General features: G+C 40.9%; 1 protein-coding gene across 1 annotated transcript in view; it reads right to left on the reverse strand.

Moving 5' to 3' along the window:
• Nucleotides 1-2108: 2108 nt before the first annotated feature.
• NFX1 (nuclear transcription factor, X-box binding 1) overlaps nucleotides 2109-20741 on the reverse strand; it is a 142581-nt gene continuing 123948 nt past the window's right edge. Inside the window, exons 21-24 of the mRNA XM_073587844.1 lie at nucleotides 19834-19900; nucleotides 12946-13091; nucleotides 2644-2748; nucleotides 2109-2461 (exon numbers count right to left, since the gene is read on the reverse strand). Of these exons, the coding sequence (XP_073443945.1) occupies nucleotides 2386-2461; nucleotides 2644-2748; nucleotides 12946-13091; nucleotides 19834-19900 (394 nt within the window). The 3' untranslated portion in view covers nucleotides 2109-2385. The remainder of the gene's footprint in view (nucleotides 2462-2643; nucleotides 2749-12945; nucleotides 13092-19833; nucleotides 19901-20741) is intronic.

The raw sequence follows: 20741 nt of genomic DNA on the forward strand, positions 1-20741 counted from the left end.
CAGGGCAATACCAAATGTGTGTATGTTTGATTTTATTTTTATTTATTTTGAATGGGGAAAATGGGGGGTGATTTGAACTTTTATATTTTTTTATATTTTTAAACACTTTTATTTTTAAAACTTTTGCTATGATTCAATAGTCTCCATACGAGACTAGAAGCTGCCATTGCCCAATCAGCTTTGCTACATAGAGGTGATGGTCAGATCACCTCTATGTAGTAGAATTGGTGACTTGCTATGAGCACCGACCACTGGGTGGCTCTCACAGCAATCCGGCACTAACAACGAGAACTCAGGTTGTCATGCCGCCACTCCGGTGACCTGCGATCACGTGATGCAGGTCACCGGTGTGCGTATTTCCGGTACGATTACCAAAAGCGCCATTTAAATGAAGCCATCAGCGTTTGACAGTGGCATTTAATAATTTATAGCCGCGGGTGGATCGTGATTCCACCTGCGGCTATTGCGGGCACATGTCAGCTGTTCAAAACAGCTCATACATCCAGGGAAAGATGTGGGCTTACCGCCAGAGCCCACATCAAAGGGAGGGAGTCCGACATTGGCGTACTATTACGCCCGATGTCGGAAAGGGGTTAAAGCAAAATTAAAAAGTGCTATACAGGATATAGCTTCCTCAACTGAAAACACCTTTTATGCTATAAACCGTACTAAAAATATGTGCACATTGAGTTTTTCCCACAAAATATGTAGCATTTTACTATCCCAGAAACTTAAATGATTCGTCTGAAATATTATGCACGTTGCTTATTTTTTCACTTACACATTTATAGCAGTTTCAAATCTGCAGCATGTCATTCTAGAAAAAAAAAAATCAAAATGCATCAAAAACGCACATTTTTTTAAAGCAGTATTTTTGATTCAGAAATGTCTGCAAATATTTAATGTGCACATGTAACCAACCCTAAAAAATAACTCCAGAGGAAAGCAATCAGATAAAAAGGATCTTTTCATCAATTTTTTCCTCTTGAACTAGACATTATTTAATAGTGGTTGCAGAGCAGATTAATTTAGGTTTCTAATTTCACCTATCGTTGCAGAGTACTTGGCACCTAATGAGCTAATAGCCACCTGGACCCACTGGAGTTATCAGAGCTTTCACTGGGGGCGTGTACTTCCACCTGTATGATAATGACCAATAAAGTAGTAGAAAGAAGAACACACCCCCTCGCAGTGCGTGACATGTATGCACACTTATGTTCAGTGAAAGCAGTTCAGGCTGTCATTACTTCTCACACAAGAGCAGTCTGTACTGGGCTTTGTCTGTATGAGATGTGATGTTCCCTGCTCTGATCTCACTGCAGAGTAAGTACAAATGGAGAACAGCAGACACAAACGTTATTACTGACATATTTGGGAAGAATGTGGGAGAGAGCCAGTACAACAGAGGTGACCATGTTATGAGGGGAGAGCTGAAGGCTTTGTAATGAGACACAGCTAAACTTAGCTGTGCTGGCCCTCCCCCCACACTGACTCATGCAGATGGTTAGGTCTCTACTATTACATCACACACTGAGAAACCTGTTTTAACCTATGGTGAGGGCATGCTCTTTTTCTACTGTGTTGCTGCCAGCTTATTATTGGTCAGAATCATTCAGAAGAAAGTAATACATGTCCTCAGTGAAAACTCTCGTAACTTTTGTTAAGTCCAAGTGGGAATTAACTTATTAGGTGTCAAATACTTTGATTGCCAACATCTCCGCAATTAACAAAACGTTATATTCTGCTTTGCCCCCACTATATCATTGTGGATCCAGTTCAACATGAATTTGGTTGAAAGGTCCTCTAACACAATGCAAGTACAACATCCACCCGGAAATGACTGCTCAGCCAGCATAGAGATTTTCATTAAGTTTACAGAGGTTTGAGTCTTTGTTCTCTTTTTACATACGTTATTGGAAATGTATGACTAAAGGGACAGAACGAAAACAATCTGGACCCTTTGGCTGCCTTTTTCGGCCGATACAGAAAAGCTGCATGTTCACATAATGCATGTATTACTTTCCTATTTTGTCATGTAAAATCAATTTTCAAGTAATTACAAGGTTTGGCAGGTAGTTCTTGAAAGTTGCAAAGCTGGGCCAAAAAGGTACATTTTATAGGAAGAAACATTTTAATCTTTTACTGGAGAAAAAAAAAGCTCATAGATATGACATTGTTGGAATATCCAATGCAAGGTAATTCATGAGTTAGATAGTCTATAGTTTTATTGTGATAGCATATTTTGGACCAGAAATCATGATGTTTTGCGCAGGTATCCCAGCAGTGTTTAATGAATGTGTATTAGACCGATGACTACTTGGTGTGACTGATGGATTTCACTACTTAGTGGCCACATAAGTCCACAAAACCCTTCCAATATTCTCACTAGTCCTGCACATCAAAGTAATCTATTACAGGTTCTTCTCGCATGGTCTTCTGTGGGCCACTGCTTCCACCATTCCTGAAATAAAAATTTGCAAGCACATGGTCAAGTCACATCCCACTGTAAGCAACAGAGATCTATTTCTAAAACATCATTTGCTACACAAAACTTGATATAATATGCATGTGAAGTGTAGTTTTTTCCTTCTGGTTTTAAAGTACTTTAAAATAATTAGGGGTAGATAACCAACACTGACTCACCTTTCACCTTGATGTCTGTAATGGGCAATGGGAGGAGGGGGTCTTGCCTGGATTTCTCTTTCAATTACAGACATAAGGGAAACACTTGGGCACATGGATTTGCCTCTGCAAAAGATTGATGTATACATAGTCAAGAATAACAGGCTACACCTCAATATTTGGCTTTGAAAGAACAGACTTTCCTTAAAGGAGTTATCCTTTATTTTCTAACATTTTTAAAAATGTTAAAAAACCTTCAACAAAATTCCTCTCTCCTGCAGGTCTAGTGCTGAAGCTTTAGTGGTCTTATTTTAGGCGACCTGCATGTGGTTTTGCAGTCAGTGGTCACCTAACAAATGACTGGCGTCACCACTCCGTAATGGAAGCCATGATGCCAGAAGTGGAATGCAGGAAAACCCGGCCACAGGGGAGCGCAAAGGACGAGAAGGAGAGTAGTTAAAAGCTTTCTTCTTTTATTAGATTCCACTACGCGTTTTGACTGATAACCTCCGCCTTCATCAGGTGGCATAGCGATATGCCACCTGATGAAGATGGAGGTTATCCGTCAAAACGCCTAGTGGAATCTAATAAAAGAAGAGAGCTTTTATCTATTCTCCTTCTCGTCGTCCTTTGCGCTCCACTGTGACCGTGTTTTCCTGCATTCCATGTTCTCATCCTCCTTTGAGGCACCCGGCAGGAGCAGCATCGGAACTAATCTAACCAGCACCCCGGGACCTGCCAGCCGGGCACTCCAATAATCTGTCCCATACAGACTTCTCAATGATGCCAGTAGTAGCGCACCTGACCGACGAGCCACATTCTGGCCCTTGTACACAAAGACCAGGAGATCCGCCAAGGGCTTCTGTGCTAGATCTGCAGGAGAAAGGAGGAGTAATGTTTCCTTTTATTTGTTTTCTAACATTTGCAGCAATTTTTAAACATTTTTACAAAGTTTGGTATGCCAATTACATTGTAGAATTTAGCAAAAAAAGAATAAATGCTTGCATATGTTCCCTAATGCTTGCATATGTTCCCTAATGCAGCAAGTTCTAACTATCTAAACAAGTAATCACTATCAAATGGTAACCATCAATATGACCATACAGTTGTGGCCAAAAGTATTGACACCCCTGCAATTCTGTCAGATAATACTCAGTTTCTTCCTGAAAATGATTGCAAACACAAATTCTTTGTTATTATTATCTTCATTTAATTTGTCTTAAATGAAAAAACACAAAAAGAATTGTGCTAAAGCCAAATTGGATATAATTCCACACCAAACATAAAAAAGAGGGTGGACAAAAGTATTGGCACTGTTCGAAAAATCATGTGATGCTTCCCTAATTTGTGTAATTAACAGCACCTGTAACTTACCTGTGGCACCTAACAGGTGTTGGCAATAACTAAATCACACTTGCAGCCAGTTGACATGGATTAAAGTTGACTCAACCTCTGTCCTGTGTCCTTGTGTGTATCACATTGAGCATGGAGAAAAGAAAGACGACCAAAGAACTGTCTGAGGACTTGAGAAACCAAATTGTGAGGAAGCATGAGCAATTTCAAGGCTACAAGTCCATCTCCAAAGACCTGAATGTTCCTGTGTCTACCGTGCACAGTGTCATCAAGAAGTTTAAAGCCCATGGCAATGTGGCTAACCTCCCTAGATGTGGACGGAAAAGAAAAATTGACAAGAGATTTCAACGCAAGATTGTGCGGATGTTGGATAAAGAACCTCGACTAACTTCCAAACAAGTTCAAGCTGCCCTGCAGTCCGAGGGTACAACAGTGTCAACCCGTACTATCCGTCGGCGTCTGAATGAAAAGGGACTGTATGGTAGGAGACCCAGGAAGACCCCACTTCTTACCCCGAGACATAAAAAAGCCAGGCTGGAGTTTGCCAAAACTTACCTGAAAAAGCCTAAAACGTTTTGGAAGAATGTTCTCTGGTCAGATGAGACAAAAGTAGAGCTTTTTGGGCAAAGGCATCAACATAGAGTTTACAGGAGAAAAAAAGAGGCATTCAAAGAAAAGAACACGGTCCCTACAGTCAAACATGGCGGAGGTTCCCTGATGTTTTGAGGTTGCTTTGCTGCCTCTGGCACTGGACTGCTTGACCGTGTGCATGGCATTATGAAGTCTGAAGACTACCAACAAATTTTGCAGCATAATGTAGGGCCCAGTGTGAGAAAGCTGGGTCTCCCTCAGAGGTCATGGGTCTTCCAGCAGAACAATGACTCAAAACTCACTTCAAAAAGCACAAGAAAATGGTTTGAGAGAAAGCACTGGAGACTTCTAAGGTGGCCAGCAATGAGTCCAGACCTGAATCCCATAGATCATCTATGGAGAGATCTAAAAATGGCAATTTGGAGAAGGCACCCTTCAAATATCAGGGACCTGGAGCAGTTTGCCAAAGAATGGTCTAAAATTCCAGCAGAGCATTGTAAGAAACTCATTGATGGTTACCAGAAGCGGTTGGTCGCAATTATTTTGGCTAAAGGTTGTGCAACCAAGTATTAGGCTGAGGGTGCCAATACTATTGTCTTGCCCATTTTTGGAGTTGTGTGTGAAATGATCAATGTTTTGCTTTTTGCTTCATTCTCTTTTGTGTTTTTTCATTTAAGACAAATTAAATGAAGATAATACCAAAGAATGTGTTTGCAATAATTTTCAGGAAGAAACTGAGTATTATATGACAGAATTGCAGGGGTGTCAATACTTTTGGCCACAACTGTACAAATTAATGAGAGATTGGCATGGAGCAAATTTACTATGTGTTGTAAATTCTGTATACACAACACTCCTTTTATAAAGCGTCTAGGAAAAAATGTCATACCTAACAGTCAAAATGTATTCAATTTATTATACAGTATATCACAAAAATGAGTACACCCCTCACATTTTTGTAAATATGTTATTATATATTTTCATGGGACAACAATGAAGATATGACATTGATACAATGTAAAGTAGTCCATGCAGAGCTTGTATAACTGTACACCCTTAAGTTAAAATGGCTAAATTGTGCCAAAATAGCTATTTTCCCTCCCAGCGTGACTCAGTGTTACAAGGTGTGATGGGGAGCAGGTGCGTAAAATTTGGTGTTATGGGTCTCAAACTCTCTCATACTGGTCACTGGAAGTTCAACATGGCACCTCATGGCAAAGAACGCTGAGGATCTGAAAAAAAAATTATTGTTCTACATAAAGATGGTCTAGGGCCTAGGCTATAAGAAGATTGACAACACCCTGACACTGAGCTGCAGCAGCACAGTGGCCAAGACCATACAGCGGTTTAATAAGACAGGTTCCACTCAGAACTGGCCTCACCATGGTCGACCAAAGAAGTAGAGAGCACATGCTCAACGTCATTTCCAGAGGTGGTCTTTTCAAAATAGATGTATTAGTGCTGTCAGCATTGCTGCAGAGGTTAAAGGGGTGTGGGGGTATCAGCCTGTCCGTGCTCAGGAAATATGCCGCACACAGCATCAAATTGGTCTGCATGGCTGTAATCCCAGGAGGAAGCCTCTTCTATAGATGATGCATAAGAAAGCCCGCAAACACTTTGCTGAAGACAAGCAGACTAAAGGCATGGATTACTAGAACCATGTCCTGTGGTCTGATGAAATCAAGCTTAACTTATTTGGTTCAAATGGCGTCAAATGTGTGTGGTGGCAACCAGGTGAGGAGTACAAAGACAAGGGTGTCTTGCCTACAGTCAGGGATGGTGGTGGGAGTGTCATCGTTTTGGGCTGCATGAGGGCAGGCGGAAGTGCGGAGCTACAGTTCATTGAGGGGACCATGAATGCAAACATGTACAGTGACATACTGAAGTAGAGCATGATCCCCTCCCTTTGAAAACTGGGTCACAGGGCAGTATTTCAGCAACAACCCCAAACACACCTCCAAGCCCAGGGCTGTGGAGTCAGAGTCGTGGAGTCTGAGTCCATTTTGGTGTCAGAGTCAGTATAAAATGGATAGACTGATTCTCCAAATATATAATAAAATGGGTACAGTAGTACAATGCAGGATGTGAAATAAGTTTTTTCATAAGAATTTGGAGAAGTAATGAAATGTCCTATAAATGTCTGTTATATTAGTAACATAGTAATTAAGGTTGAAGGGATACTTTAAGTCCATCTAGTTCAACCCATATCCTATCCTAACTTGCCCTAACATGTTGATCCAGAGAAAGGCAAAAAAACCCCATGTGGCAAACAGTAAGCTTCACATTGGGGAAAAAAATTCCTTCCCGACTCCACATACGGCAATCAGACTAGCTCCCTGGATCAACGCAACACTAAGGAAACTAGTGTATATACCCTGTAATATTATACTTTTCAAGAAAGGCATCCAGTCCCCTCTTAAATTTTAGTAGGGAATCACTCATTACAACATCATATGGCAGAGAGTTCCATAGTCTCACTGCTCTTACAGTAAAGAATCCGCGTCTGTGATTATGCTTAAACCTTCTTTCCTCCAGACGTAGAGGATGCCCCCTTGTCCCCTTCACAGGTCTAAGAGTAAAAAGATCATTAGAAAGGTCTTGGTATTGTCCCCGCATATATTTATACATTGTAATAAGATCACCCCTAAGCCTTCGATTCTCCAAACTAAATAACCCCAAGTGTAATAACCTGTCTTGGTATTGCAGACCCCCTAGTTCCCTAATAACCTTGGTCGCTCTTCTCTGCACCCGCTCCAGTTCAGCTATGTCTTTCTTATACACCGGAGACCAGAACTGTACACAGTATTCTAAGTGTGGTCGCACTAGTGACTTATATAGAGGTAAAATTATGTTCTCCTCATGAGCATCTATGCCTCTTTTAATGCATCCCATTATTTTATTTGCCTTTGCAGCAGCTGCCTGACACTGGCCACTAAATGTGAGTTTGTCGTCCACCCATACACCCAGGTCTTTTTCAGTGACTGTTTTGCCCAGTGTTTTACAATTAAGCACATAATTATACATCTTGTTCGTTCTACCCAAGTGAATGACCTTACATTTATCCCCATTAAAGCTCATTTGCCATTTATCAGCCCAAGCTTCTAGTTTACATATTCCTCATCTAAAGATCATAGCTTTTAGCTGATGAATCTGTGCTGCACTTTATGTACATGCTCAGTAGTTAACTAAATAGTAAAGCCACTAAAGAAGACTCAAGGTCTCCAAAAATTCATTTTTAAAATAGCAGACAAAAAGGCAGCAACACTTACCTGCCCAGATCTAGGAACAAATGCACTACAGGGTGCAGCCAGCCCATAAAGCAAGATGTTAGCAACACAGGTGCAAAATACCAGATTAACAGTCACTCTCCACCTACCCATTCCTGGAGGGGGTGACTGCCCAGTATACAATTGCACAATAAAGGCCCGCATAGGCTGCTGTTCACACAGTGTTAATCTGGTATTTTGCACCTGTGTTGCTAACATCTTGCTTTATGGGCTGGCTGCACCCTGTAGTGCAATTTGTTCCTAGATCTGGTCAGGTAATTGTTGCTGCCTTTCTGTCTGATGCTCAGTAGTGGCCAGTGCTGTGAAATCAGACGTCATGGAAATTGAGGAGTCAGAGGTTTGGCTTACCAACTCCACAGCCCAGTCCAATACTACCACTGCCTTGTTAAAGAAACTGAGGGTAAAGGTGCTGGACAGCCAAGCATGTCTTCAGACCTAAACCCTATTGAGCATCTGTGGACAGGGTTGGCTCCAGGTTTTTAACACCTACCATGATTCGTGATATACAGATACGGCAGAAAAATATAGATATAGTACAATGCCAAATGTTTCACTTACTTCTTACATTATATGGGTGATATCTATTGTAAATTCTACAATAGCTCTGAAAACTGTGAATCCTCACAGCGCGTGCCCTGCATGGATTCAAAAGCTTTTGTTTTAGACAGGACAGTATAGTCCGTCATACAGTACTGTGGAGGGCACCCCATAGTCCTCCATAAAGTACTGTGGGGGGGCACCCCATAGTCCTCCATACAGTACATACAGTACTGTGGGGGCACCCCATAGTCCTCCATACAGTACTGTGGGGGGCACCCCATAGTCCACCATACAGTATTGTGGGGGGCACCCCATAGTCCTCCATACAGTACTGTGAGGGGGCACCCCATAATCCTCCATAGAGTACTGTGAGGGGGCACCCCATAATCCTCCATACAGTATTTATGGGCACCATATGCACCATACAAAATAGTGAGCCCCATATAATACTCCTCACGGAATAATGGGCCCCATATAATGCTTCATACTGTATAATGGGCCCCATATAATGGCCCATACAGAATAATGGGCCCAATATAAGGATTCATACTGAATAATGGGCCCCAAATAATGCTCCATACAGAATACGTCCCATATAATGCTCAATACAGAATAATGGGCCCATAATGCTCCATACTTAATAATGGGCCCCATATAATGCGCCACACAGAATAATGGGCCCCCTTTTAATGCTCCATACAGAATAATGGACCCCATATAATGCTCCATACAGAATAATAGGCCCCATATAATGCTCCATACAGAATAATGAGCCACATATAATGCTCCATACAGAATAATGTGCCCCATATAATGCTCCATACAGAATGGGCCCCTTATATTGTTCCATAAAGAATGGGCCCCATATAATGTCCCATACAGAATGATCTCCATATATTGCTCCATTCACGGAAAAAAAAACATATTCATCTCTCCTCTCTGGCCACAGGTCGAGACTGCAGTGTTGCAGTCTTCCGGCTCTCTGCACTGTGACTGCTCAGGGCAGAGGGCGCACAGTAGTGACGTCATCACACCCTCTGCCCTGAGATGTCATATAGTAAGAAAACACGGAAGACAACGGAGGTGTAGAGGAACAGGGAAAGGCAAGTATTGCAAGTGCCGGGGCCTGAGCAAGCGGGGGAAGAGGATCCCAGTGACACCCTGTGTAGCTCTAGTGAACACCATGCCCAGAAGAGTTAAAGCAGTGCTTGCAAATAATGGTGGCCACACAAAATAGACATTTTGGGCACAATTTGGCCATTTTCACTTAGCGGTGTACTCACTTTTGTTGCCAGTGGTTTAGAAACTAATGATCATGTGTTGAGTTATTTAGGGGGGGGCACACCAAACAAACTGTACACGGACTACTTTACATTGCATCAAAGTGTCATATCTTCAGTGTTATCCCATGAAAAGATATGAAAAGTGAAAAGAAATTACTGTATTTGTCGGACTATAAGATGCACCGGACCATAAAAACGCACTCCAAATTTTCAGAAGGAAAATGAGGAAAAAAAAAAATAATGTGTCAAATGGGGGTCCGTCTTACAGTCCAAATTCAGCTTACCGGAGGAAGTCAGTAGCGCTGGTGGAGCGTGGTCATAGGGGGTGTTTGGTGGTCCGGCGATATAGCTCCCAACACAGACTGGTGCGGCAGGTTTTGCAGTGCTTGTGGTGCAGGGGATCTGCCGACATTTTCCAGAAGCCTGGAGCCACCGCACATCCATTGATGTGATGTGGTGGCCTCCGGGAAATCCCATCCCAGGCTGGTGCTGCAGGTTCGTCGATGCTCAGTGGTGCGGGGGGCTCTGCTGACATTTTGTGAAAGCCTGGTGCCCCTACACGTCCACTGCCGCGATGTGGTTCCATCCGGAAAAATGGCTGTCGGGGTGGCGCATGCACAGATTGAGATCTCGGCACCCAGATCTTGTCTCCCAGAATCTCGGGACAAGATCTCAATCTGCATATGTGCAGCTTCCAGCAGCCATTTTCCCGGAAGCACCCATCACAGCAATGCAAGAGCAGGGGATACACAAAATGTCAGCAGAGCTCCCGCACCAATGCACACCGTTGAATACTGCTGCACCAGCCTGGGAAGGGAGTGTGATCATCGCTCTGCAGCCTCAGACCACCACAGAATCGCCGACTCCTGCTGCTGCCACACTTGTAAGTATATTCCGACTATAAGACGCACCCCCATTTTGGACTAAAATTTTTTGGGAAAAAGAAGTGCGCCTTTCAGTCCAAAAAAATACGGTAAATCAATATTGGGTGTGACCACCCTTTGCTTTCAGAGTAGCATCAAAACATTAATTCTTCTAGGTACATTTGCACACAGTTTTTTGAAGGAACTGAGCAAGGAGGTTGTTCCAAACATCTTGGAGGACTAACCTTACTAACTAGATCTCCTGTGGATGTAGGCTTGCGCAAATCCTTCTGTCTATTCATGTAATCCCAAAAAGACTCCATGTTGAGATCAGGCCATGTTGAGTCAGATCATAACTTCCAGGGCTCCTAGTTCTTTTTTTAGGCGGAGAATAGTTCTAAATGACATTGGCTCTATGTTTGGAGTCACGACCTGTTGCAGAAAACCGTGGATACTTTGTAATAGAAAAGACAAATTTGCGGCCCTTACCAAATATTTAAAACGTAACAAACTTTGGAATAAAAGCATAAAAACAAAAAGGGAGGAAGGGGGTAGAGGAATCCCATACAAAAAACAACAGTTTTACACCTAGGACATGCTTCATTCTGAACCAGGAACTAGGTGTGAAAAGGCTGAATCAGGAAGAAACATTTACTAGGCGTGAAACCGCTGTTATCTGTATGGAATTCTACTACCCATCTCGTCTCCGCCCTGTTTTTATGACCGTGGAATGAAGTTTGATACAATTTAATGCTTTGGTGAGAAATGCAAGTTTCTTTCTTCTATTTACAAAGTATCTATGGACTATAAGCACCTTTTTCAATTGCTAAGCACCATTGCCGTGTATGAGAAACTTGGTAAATGTTTGGAGTGCCGATACCATTTCTTAAATATGGGACAGAATAAATTTGGAGCCAATCAGACGGCTCCCTGATGGTATTGCAAAATGGATAAGCATTTGAATGTATTTCTCACAACTGAGAACTCCATTAATATTTCCCAACTCCAAACTTGCACGGAACCTATACCATGATTCTCTTGCAGCTTGTACACGCTCATTGTTGAAATGCTCTCCAGTCCTTTGGAGGAGAAACTGACTTATGTATCAGGAAAATATTTCACAATTTAACTCATCAGTGCAAAGTACCTGCAAATAATTTTCATGCATAGTGGAGAAACCTTGGCCTGGTTTTCGTGGCAAAGGTATGGTTTTGGCCACAATTCTTCCATGTAGAGCACTTCTAGCCAGACTTCTCTGAATAGTAGATGGGTGTAGTTGTGTGACACTGGTTGCTGCCAGTTTTGAGCTGATGGCACTGCTGGACAGCTTTCAATTTTGAAGGGAAATATGCATGATGTGTCTTTAGTCTGCTGCGCAAAGTTTCCTTGCCTGACCACTGAATCTATGGTTTTCAACTCTGCCCATTTTGGGATATTTTCAAAACAACTTAAAGAAGCACTCCCATGAAAGTTTTCTCCTCTTAATATATTGCAATCATATTATATAGCACTTTTTTATGGATGCTCAATTTGCCCCTCTACCCAGTTATTTTTTCTGTTTTTCATTAGGTCTATGACATCACATGATTTAACACAAACTAGCTGAATTCCTCTAAGCTCTATGCAGAAACAGAAGGTAAATTTTCCTGGCATGAATCAGGAGTCATTGCAAAAGTTCCTGAAAGAGGGAGGAGGAGCTGTCGAGTCAGAAGTTTAAGAGGGGAATGATTTTGGTAGGGAACAGAGACCGTTTCTGCATAGAGCACAGAAAAGAGAATAACTTACTGGGTAGAAAGGCAAAATGAGCAATTGTAAGTACAAAGTGCTATATAATATGATGACTGCAATATATTAAGAGAATAAAAAAATCCCAGTCCACTTTGACATCTTTTCCTTGGAGTGACCTTGTTGATGCAGTATAAAATTCCTTGAGTCTTGATGCTGATGCTCAGTTTTGCCATAGTACATGACCTGTGACATAAATCTGTCTTCACCAACTTCACCTACGTAGCAGAGTTTGGTTGTTCCTCACCAAGTTTTAAACGTCCTACACAGCTGTTTCTGTTACAGTTAATGATCGTTTCCATATGTAGGTTGAACCCGTCATTATCACCTGTTACATATCACTGATTACTCTTACAAAATCCCCGACTTTCTGCAAGTGTACCTAGAATAAATGCTACCTTGAAGTGAAAGAGTGGTCACACCAAATATTGATGCAATTTAGATTTTTATTTTGTTCCCTTTGCATTTGGATAATTGATAAAAATAAACAATTAACCCTTTTTTCAAGCATTCTCACTTTGCAGAAAATGTTTTCACACCTGCCTAAAACTTTTGCACATTATCTTATGCATTAGTACTAATCCATTTATAGAAATCTTAATAATGTGAAAATGTGCTCACTTGATGGCAGTGATAACAACATTTCGTTTGGGCTCGTTGTCGTAGCTCACACTCTCTACACCGTACACTTCAGCAAGGTCATGAATAACTTTTCGATGGTCTCTATTCATTGGTGGGAAACAATGACTTTTTTTTGTTTGTTTTCCCTGAAAAAAAATCATTACATAATAGAAGTGAGTACATAAGCTGTCCGCACTCATTAGCAGTTTACAAAACACAACAAAATGTAAAAACAGCATAGTGTTACTTTATTACTGTCTGTATAAAAATGCCCTGTAAATCTGTAAGCAACATGACCACATTTTTGAAATCACAAGTGATTCTTGTAACACTTCCACCATTAAAGAATTAAGCCTTCACAAGACATCATCAAAAATGTATCGATCGGTGTCTAGCCTTAGTGACCGAGCCAATTTTGACCTTATTGGCCAAGTCAAATTTTACAATTCTGACCGCTGTCACTTTATGAGGTTATAGCTCTGGAACACTTCAATAGATCCCACTGATTATGAGTGTGTATTTTCGAGACATATTGTACTTCATGATAGTGGTAACATTTGTTCAAAATAACTTGCATTTACTTATGAAAAAAAGCAAAAAAACGGAAATTTGGCAAAAATTCCGAAAATTTTGCACTTTTCAAACTTTTAATTTTTGTGCCCTTATATCAGAGTTATGTCACACAAAATAGTAAATAACATTTTCTATATGTCTACTTTACATCAGCACAATTTTGGATACATAATTTTTTTTGTTAGGAAGGGTTATAAGGGTTAAAAATTGACCAGCGATTTCTCATTTTTCCATCAAAATGTACAAAACCGTTTTTTTTAGGGACCACCTCACATTTGAAGTGACTTTAGGGGGCCTATATGGTAGCAAATACCCAAAAGTGACACCATTCTAAAAACTGTACCCCTCAAAGTACTCAAAACCACATTCAAGAAGTTTATTAACCAGTCAGGTGCTTTACAGGAGCTATAGCAATGTGGAAGGAAAAAAATTAACATTTAAGCTATTTTTTTTTTTTTCCACAAAAATTTTACTTTAGCTCCAAATTTGTTATTTTCACAAGGGTAACGGGTGAAAATGGACCCTCTAATTTGTTGTGAAATTTTTCCTGAGTATGCCGATACCCCATATGTGGGGGAAATCCACTGTTTGGGCACAAGGCAGGTCTTGGAAGTGAAGTAGCACAGTTTGACTTTTTGAACAAAAGAATGTCTGGAATCGACAGCTGACACTAGTGTTTGCATAGCTCCTGATGTGCCTAAAACATGGACACACCCCCACAAGTGACCCATTTTGGAAACTACACCCCTTAAGGAATGTATCTAGATGTGTGGTGAGCACCTTGAAACCCCAAATGCTTCACAGAAGTTTAACGTAGAGCTGTGTAAAAAAAAAATCATTTTACCCACAAAAATGCACTTTTAGCCCCAATTTTTTTTTACTTTAAAAAGGGTAACAGGTGAAAATACACCCCCAAATTTGTTGTGCAGTTTCTCCTGAGTACGTCAATACCGTATATGTGGAGGAAAACTACAGCTTGGGTGCATGGCAGGGCTCAGAAAGAAAGGAGTGACGTTATAGAATGCAGACTTTGATGGAATGGTCTGTGGTCGTCATGTTGTGTTTGGAGAGTTCCTGATCTGCCTAAACAGTGGAAAACCCCCACAAGTAGCCACATTTTTTACACTGCACCCCTCAAGGATTTTGTCCAGGGGTATAGTAAGCATTTTTAACCTACATGTACTACACAATTTGATAACCTTAGGTTGTCATATTGAAAATTTTCATGAAAATGTTTTTGCCCCAAATTTGCAATTTCCACAATTGATAATAGGAGAAAACGGACCTCAATTTGTTATGCAATTTGTCCTGAATGCAACTATATCACATATGTGGTCAAAAACTTCTGGTTGTGCACAAGGCAGAACTAAGAAAGAAAAAAAAAAAACAGTATTTACCTAGGATAGATTGTGAATGCTATGTCGCATTTGAAAAACCCCTGACATGTGAAAACAGCAGAAACCCCATGTGACCCCATTTTGGAAACTAGAATCCTCAAGGAATTCATCAAGGTGTGCAGATTTCGCTAGAATAGTTTTTGGGCAACATTTGCAAAGCCCCGAAGGTGCCAGAAAACCCCCAAAGTGACCCCATTGTAGACACTGCATCTCTCAATGAATTCAGCTACGGCCATAGTGACTATCTTGTAACATCCACGCCAGATGTTTTTTTTTACCTGGAGAATTGCATATTTGCCAGTCTAGAACCCATACATTGTGTCCCCATACAGTGTAGAGCCTCCATATATTGTAGCGTTACCATGCATTATGCCCAGCTTCTGTTTCTGGCAATATGCACCTGTAAATTAAGTGCCTTCTCTCTATTAAAATAATGGCAAACATGTGGCCTCTTAATGTGGTTTAGGCAAAGAGGGGCATTTGGATTTGGTAGCGCAGAATTCACTGGATTTTGTTTGAGGGGGTGGGAGCCATGTTGCTTTTCCAGAGTCTTTGTTCTACCAGTTACTTGGGAACCCCCTATAGTTCCAGTGACAGATGACAGACATGAGTGGGGGCTGGTTTTGTGAGGGATAAACTAGGGTTTTTATTGATAACATTTTGAGGTACATAGCATTTTTTTAAATCACTTCCAGTATAAGGCCCCAGCCTTGTGTTCTACGCTGAGCACTCACGTTTGGGTTTCCGTATAAATCCCACAAAAATGCGATTCAGACAAAACCAGTAACAGAACCACCCACCATGAGGCAGATGGAGACACTTTGGATTCCGTTTGGCGTCTGCTCCGGTGGTATCCATCTTTTTAGGCATGCACAGATATGTGGTCGCTCACACTCGTGCGCTAAAAAGACTCCTAAAATGGTGGAACAGACCAGTCCAAAGTGACTCCATCTGCCTTATAAGTAAGTGGTGAAGTCCGGGGTTTTGATTTGTAGAGCAGCAGGGTTGGTGCAGTGTGATAGACAGGCAGTGACCACAGTAGAGTTCCAAAAACAAAAGTCTCTTTAATACTCAATACTCACAACGTAGAAACACAAGAAGGAAATCCTCCTGATTGCAGCCGGGAAACAAGACAGTTCATATATATCCCATTGCTGAGAGTAACTGCACCACCGTATCAGGCTGCGGGATACCAGGAGTTTGCTCTGCTGGCCTTGTGTTTACTCACACAGACGGAACCTCTTGCAGAGCCAACTGCTCCACAGGTTGCACTCTCCAAAACTGACACACAACCCTCCTGTGGGTTTTTTTCCCCCTCTCTCCTAGATTCTGTGGCTTTGAGCCACTGGTAAGATCCGGGCTGGAGGAAACAGACCAGCCCCACTACCTTCCTGCAGTCCGTTTCAAAACTAAAAGCCCATACCGGGGTTTTCCTGAACAACTCCTTGGTTAAAATAGCCTGAACAGGTTCAAGCTTAATTTTACTCTGCCTTGTGACTCACAGGCACTCCAGCAGATCTAATACACTTCTGAGCACATATGACTTTGGTCACTGCCTCACAGAATGAATCGCGGTTTTGTGGAATTTACACGGAAACCCCAATGTGCGCTCAGCAGAGAGCGTAGGATAAACGTAAGCCGAGCCTTATTCCAATTTTTGGGAGGTAGAATGAACAGGCAGCAGTACAAGAATAGTTCTTATTTTTATTTTTGTGCTGTTCACCGTGAGGTATAAATGATCAGGTGGATTTATTCTTCGGGTCGGAGCGATTACAGCAATACCAGATTAATATAGTTTTTTTTAGGTTTTCCTGCTATCACACAGTAAGAATTTTTTTTTTTTTAAAGTAGTTTTTTTTTAACCTTACTTAGAGTTGCAACTTTTATTTTTTGGCAACCAGAGCTGCATGAGGGCTCATTTTTTGCGGGACACATTGCAGATTTTTTGGTACCATCTTGGGATACATAATATTTTTTGATAGCTTTTTATTCAGATTTTTCAGGCACAGAATGAAAAAAAAAAAACCCCAAAAACCAGCAGCAATTCAGTTTTTATTTTTCTGCGTCGTTCATCATGAAGTCAGGTCTGTACAATTTCAGCGATACCAGATTCATATTTTTATGCTTTGTTCTTTTTACAGACTAAAAACAATTTTTTACAAAAATGAATTTGCTTTTGCATTGCCATATTCTGAGAGCTGTATCTTTTATATTTTTCAAGAATGAGCCATATTAGGGTTTGTTTTTTTTGTGGGACGGTTTGGTGTTGTCATTTGCATCATTTTTTTTTTTTTTTACATATGACTTTTTGATCGCTTATTCACTTTTTTGTGAGTCACTATGATGAAATACTGACATTTTTCATGTGTTTTTTGTTTTTTATGGAGTTCACCAAATGGAATAAATGACGTGCCAGTTGTGTAGAGCAATACCAATTATGTGTACTTTTTTGTTTATTTTAGTTTAATCACAAACGCTGCTTTCTGAATGGTGAAACGGAATTTAGTGATTTGCGTGAGCTTTTGAGTTTTTTTTTTTTTTTTTTTTTTACATAATTTTACTTTTTCTCACTTTGTCCCACTGTGGGACACGTATAATCTTCAGTTTGATCACTAGTCTAATACACTGCTGTACTTACGTATGAGATTGTCAGTGACTCACTGTCTGTGAGAGCCAGCTTATAGGAGGATATGACAGGCCACCGTTCCCTGGGGTCATCACATGACCTCAAGGTACCATGGTAACCATCGGGACCTATGATTCTCATCCCGGGGGTCTGATGTTACTAAGAAAGTCTTGTGATCCCCTTATAACAACTTAAATACCACTGTTATAATTGACAGCGGTATTTAAGGGGTTAATCAACCAATATCGGTTGCAAAACTGACCAGGGCAGATACAGCAGGGCGTCAGCTGTCATTTACAGCTGATAACAGAGGGAATTGCAACCGCTTGACGGAGCTATTCCCGATCGAGGGAATAAATACCCGTAACTACGGCTGTTATAGTGGGCATCGGCAGTCGTCAAAAGGCTAGAACTCTAGAATTTTTTTTCTATCAACTACTAAATTAACAAACGAGTAAAATTAATGAGAATCAATGTAAATTGATAAACATGTTGCAAAAAACAAAAAAAAAACAACACAATTTGAAATGATTGCTAAAAGATGTGTAATATAAGGAACAGGTGATGATGGTAAAGTGTGTGAGTAAATAAATTGCAATAAAGACTATGAAGGTCCAGAGCAAGACTACTATATGAATAACTGCTATACACTATATGAAAATAGGTACAAGAGCTTCTCACAAAATTAGAATATCAAAAAGTTTTTCAGTTCTTCAATAATAAAAGTGAAACTCATATCTTATATAGAGTCATTACAAACAGAGTGATCTATTTCAAGTGTTTATTTCTGTTAATGTTGATGATTATGGCTTACAGCCAATGAAAACCATTATCGCAGTAAATTAGAATACAAACAACAAAAAACACCTGCAAAGGCTTCCTAAGCGCTTAAAAGGTCCCTTAGTCTGTTTCAGTGGGCTCAAAAATCATGGGAAAGACTGCTGACTTGACAGATGTCCAGAAGGAAGTCAGTGACACAGTCCACAAGGAGGGCAAGCCACAGAAGATCATAGCTAAAGAGGCTGGCTGTTCACAGATTGCTATATCCAAGCATATTAATGGAAAGTTGAGTGGAAGGAAAAAGTGTGGTAGAAAAAGATGCACAAGCAACAGGGATAACTGCAGCCTTGAAAGGATTGTTAAGTAAAGGCCATTCAAAAATTTGGGGGAGATTCACAAGGAGTGGACTGCTGCTGGAGCCATTGCTTCAAGAGCCACCACATACAGACTTATCCAGGACATGGGCTACAAGTGTCATATTCCTTGTGTCAAGCCACTCATGACCAGTAGACAACGCCAGCAGTGTCTTACCTGGGCCAAGGAGAAAAAGAACTGGACTGTTGCTCAGTTTTCCAAGGTGTTGTTTTCAGATGAAAGTAAATTTTGCATTTCATTTGGAAATCAAGGTCCCAGTGTCTGGAAGAAGAGTGGAGAGGCACTCAATCCAAGCTGCTTGAGGTCTAGTGTGAAGTTTCCACACTCCGTGAAGGTTTGGGGAGCCATGTCATCTGCTGGTGTAGGTCCATTGTGTTTTATCAAGACCAAAGTCACTGCAACCGTCTACCAGGAAATTTTACAGCACTTCATACTTCCCTCTGCCAACAAGGCTTTTGGAGATGGAAGTTTCATTCTCCAGCAGGACTTGGCACCTACCCACACTGCCAAAAATACTAATACCTGGATTAAAAACAACAGTATCAGTGTGCTTGATGGCCAGCACACTCGCCTGACCTTAACCCTACAGCGAATCTATGGGCTATTGTCAAGAGGAGATGAGAGACACCAGACCCAACAATGCAGACGAGCTGAAGGCTGCTATGAAAGCAACCTGGCCTTCCATAACACCTCAGCAGTACCACAGGCTGTTCGCCTCCATGCCACGCCGCATTGATGCAGTAATTGATGCATAAGGAGCCCCGACCAAGTATTGAGTGCATTTACTGAACATACATTTCAGTAGGCCAACATTTCAGATTTTAAAATAATTTTTCAAGCTGGTGTTAAAGTATTCTAATTTACTGAGATAATGACTTTTGGGTTTTCATTGGCTGTAAGCCATAATCATCAACATTAACAGAAACACTTGAAATGGATCACTGTTTGTAATGACTATATATGAGCTTCACTTTTTGTATTGAAGAACTAAAATAAATTAACTTTTTGATGATATTCTAAATTTTGTGAGAAGCACTGGTATATGTTCCATACGTCCTTCTAAGTTACAGGCAATGTCAATTGTACATATACGGAATTGCTTAGGTAAAGGCTTGCTGAATGTAAAAACCAGCCTACCTTATTGACTGCATCAACTAGTGCTTTCACCTCCTTCTCAATTTCAGAGACAAATTTTAAGTCTTTTCTGCAGTTCAAGTGGGAAAACAACATGAGTATGCAGAATCATTCAATGGCTACTGACATAATTTTTCTAAATTGACAGTTCTATTTAGGTCATATAGTAGTTTTTGTAAACAGGGTCACACGCCATGACAAATCTACATTAGACTGGCTACTTAAATGGAACCTGTCAGCAGGATAATGCATAGTAACCTACAGACACTATCAGGTCGGTGCCGTTATACTGATTAAAATGATACCTTTGTTGATAAAATCCTTCTTATGGTTGTTCTTTAATCTTTATTTTCAGTTTTATGTTAATGAGATTCTCGTGCCCTAAGGTGGGGTTGGGGTATGTGGTGCTCTGATTAGATATTCATAATGCAGACTGCTGACAGGTCACTGAGCCCTCACTGACCTGGCCCTAGTTTGCATAATGAATATATGTACATATTAGTACAGCAAAGGATATCATATACCTGCAAATGATCACTAATTCAGAACAAACATGATTAATAGGCGACTCCCCATACAGAACAGCCTACAATGAATACTAGAGTCAAATGACCCAAAAAAAGAACTTCAAGATTTTACACCAAAATATCACTCTTCACAAACAAGGTGCAAAAATGATTTTTATTAACAAATACATATATAATAAAAAGTAAAACCAATTCTACTATATAATCGTCTAATTCTGTCTGTCTGTAACGGAAATCCCGCGTCGCTGATTTGTCGCGCCCAGCCGGCCGCGACCAATCAGCGACAGACGCAGTCTGGCCGCGAATTGGCACGGCATTCTAATGATGCACGCCACCACTACCGTCAGGAGATCTGCGGCGCTCAATGTGCGGATGGTACCCAGA

Source organism: Dendrobates tinctorius, unplaced genomic scaffold (genome assembly GCF_039654945.1).
Source record: "Dendrobates tinctorius isolate UK_male_01 unplaced genomic scaffold, ASM3965494v1 ptg000102l, whole genome shotgun sequence".
Lineage (NCBI taxonomy): Eukaryota > Metazoa > Chordata > Amphibia > Anura > Dendrobatidae > Dendrobates > Dendrobates tinctorius.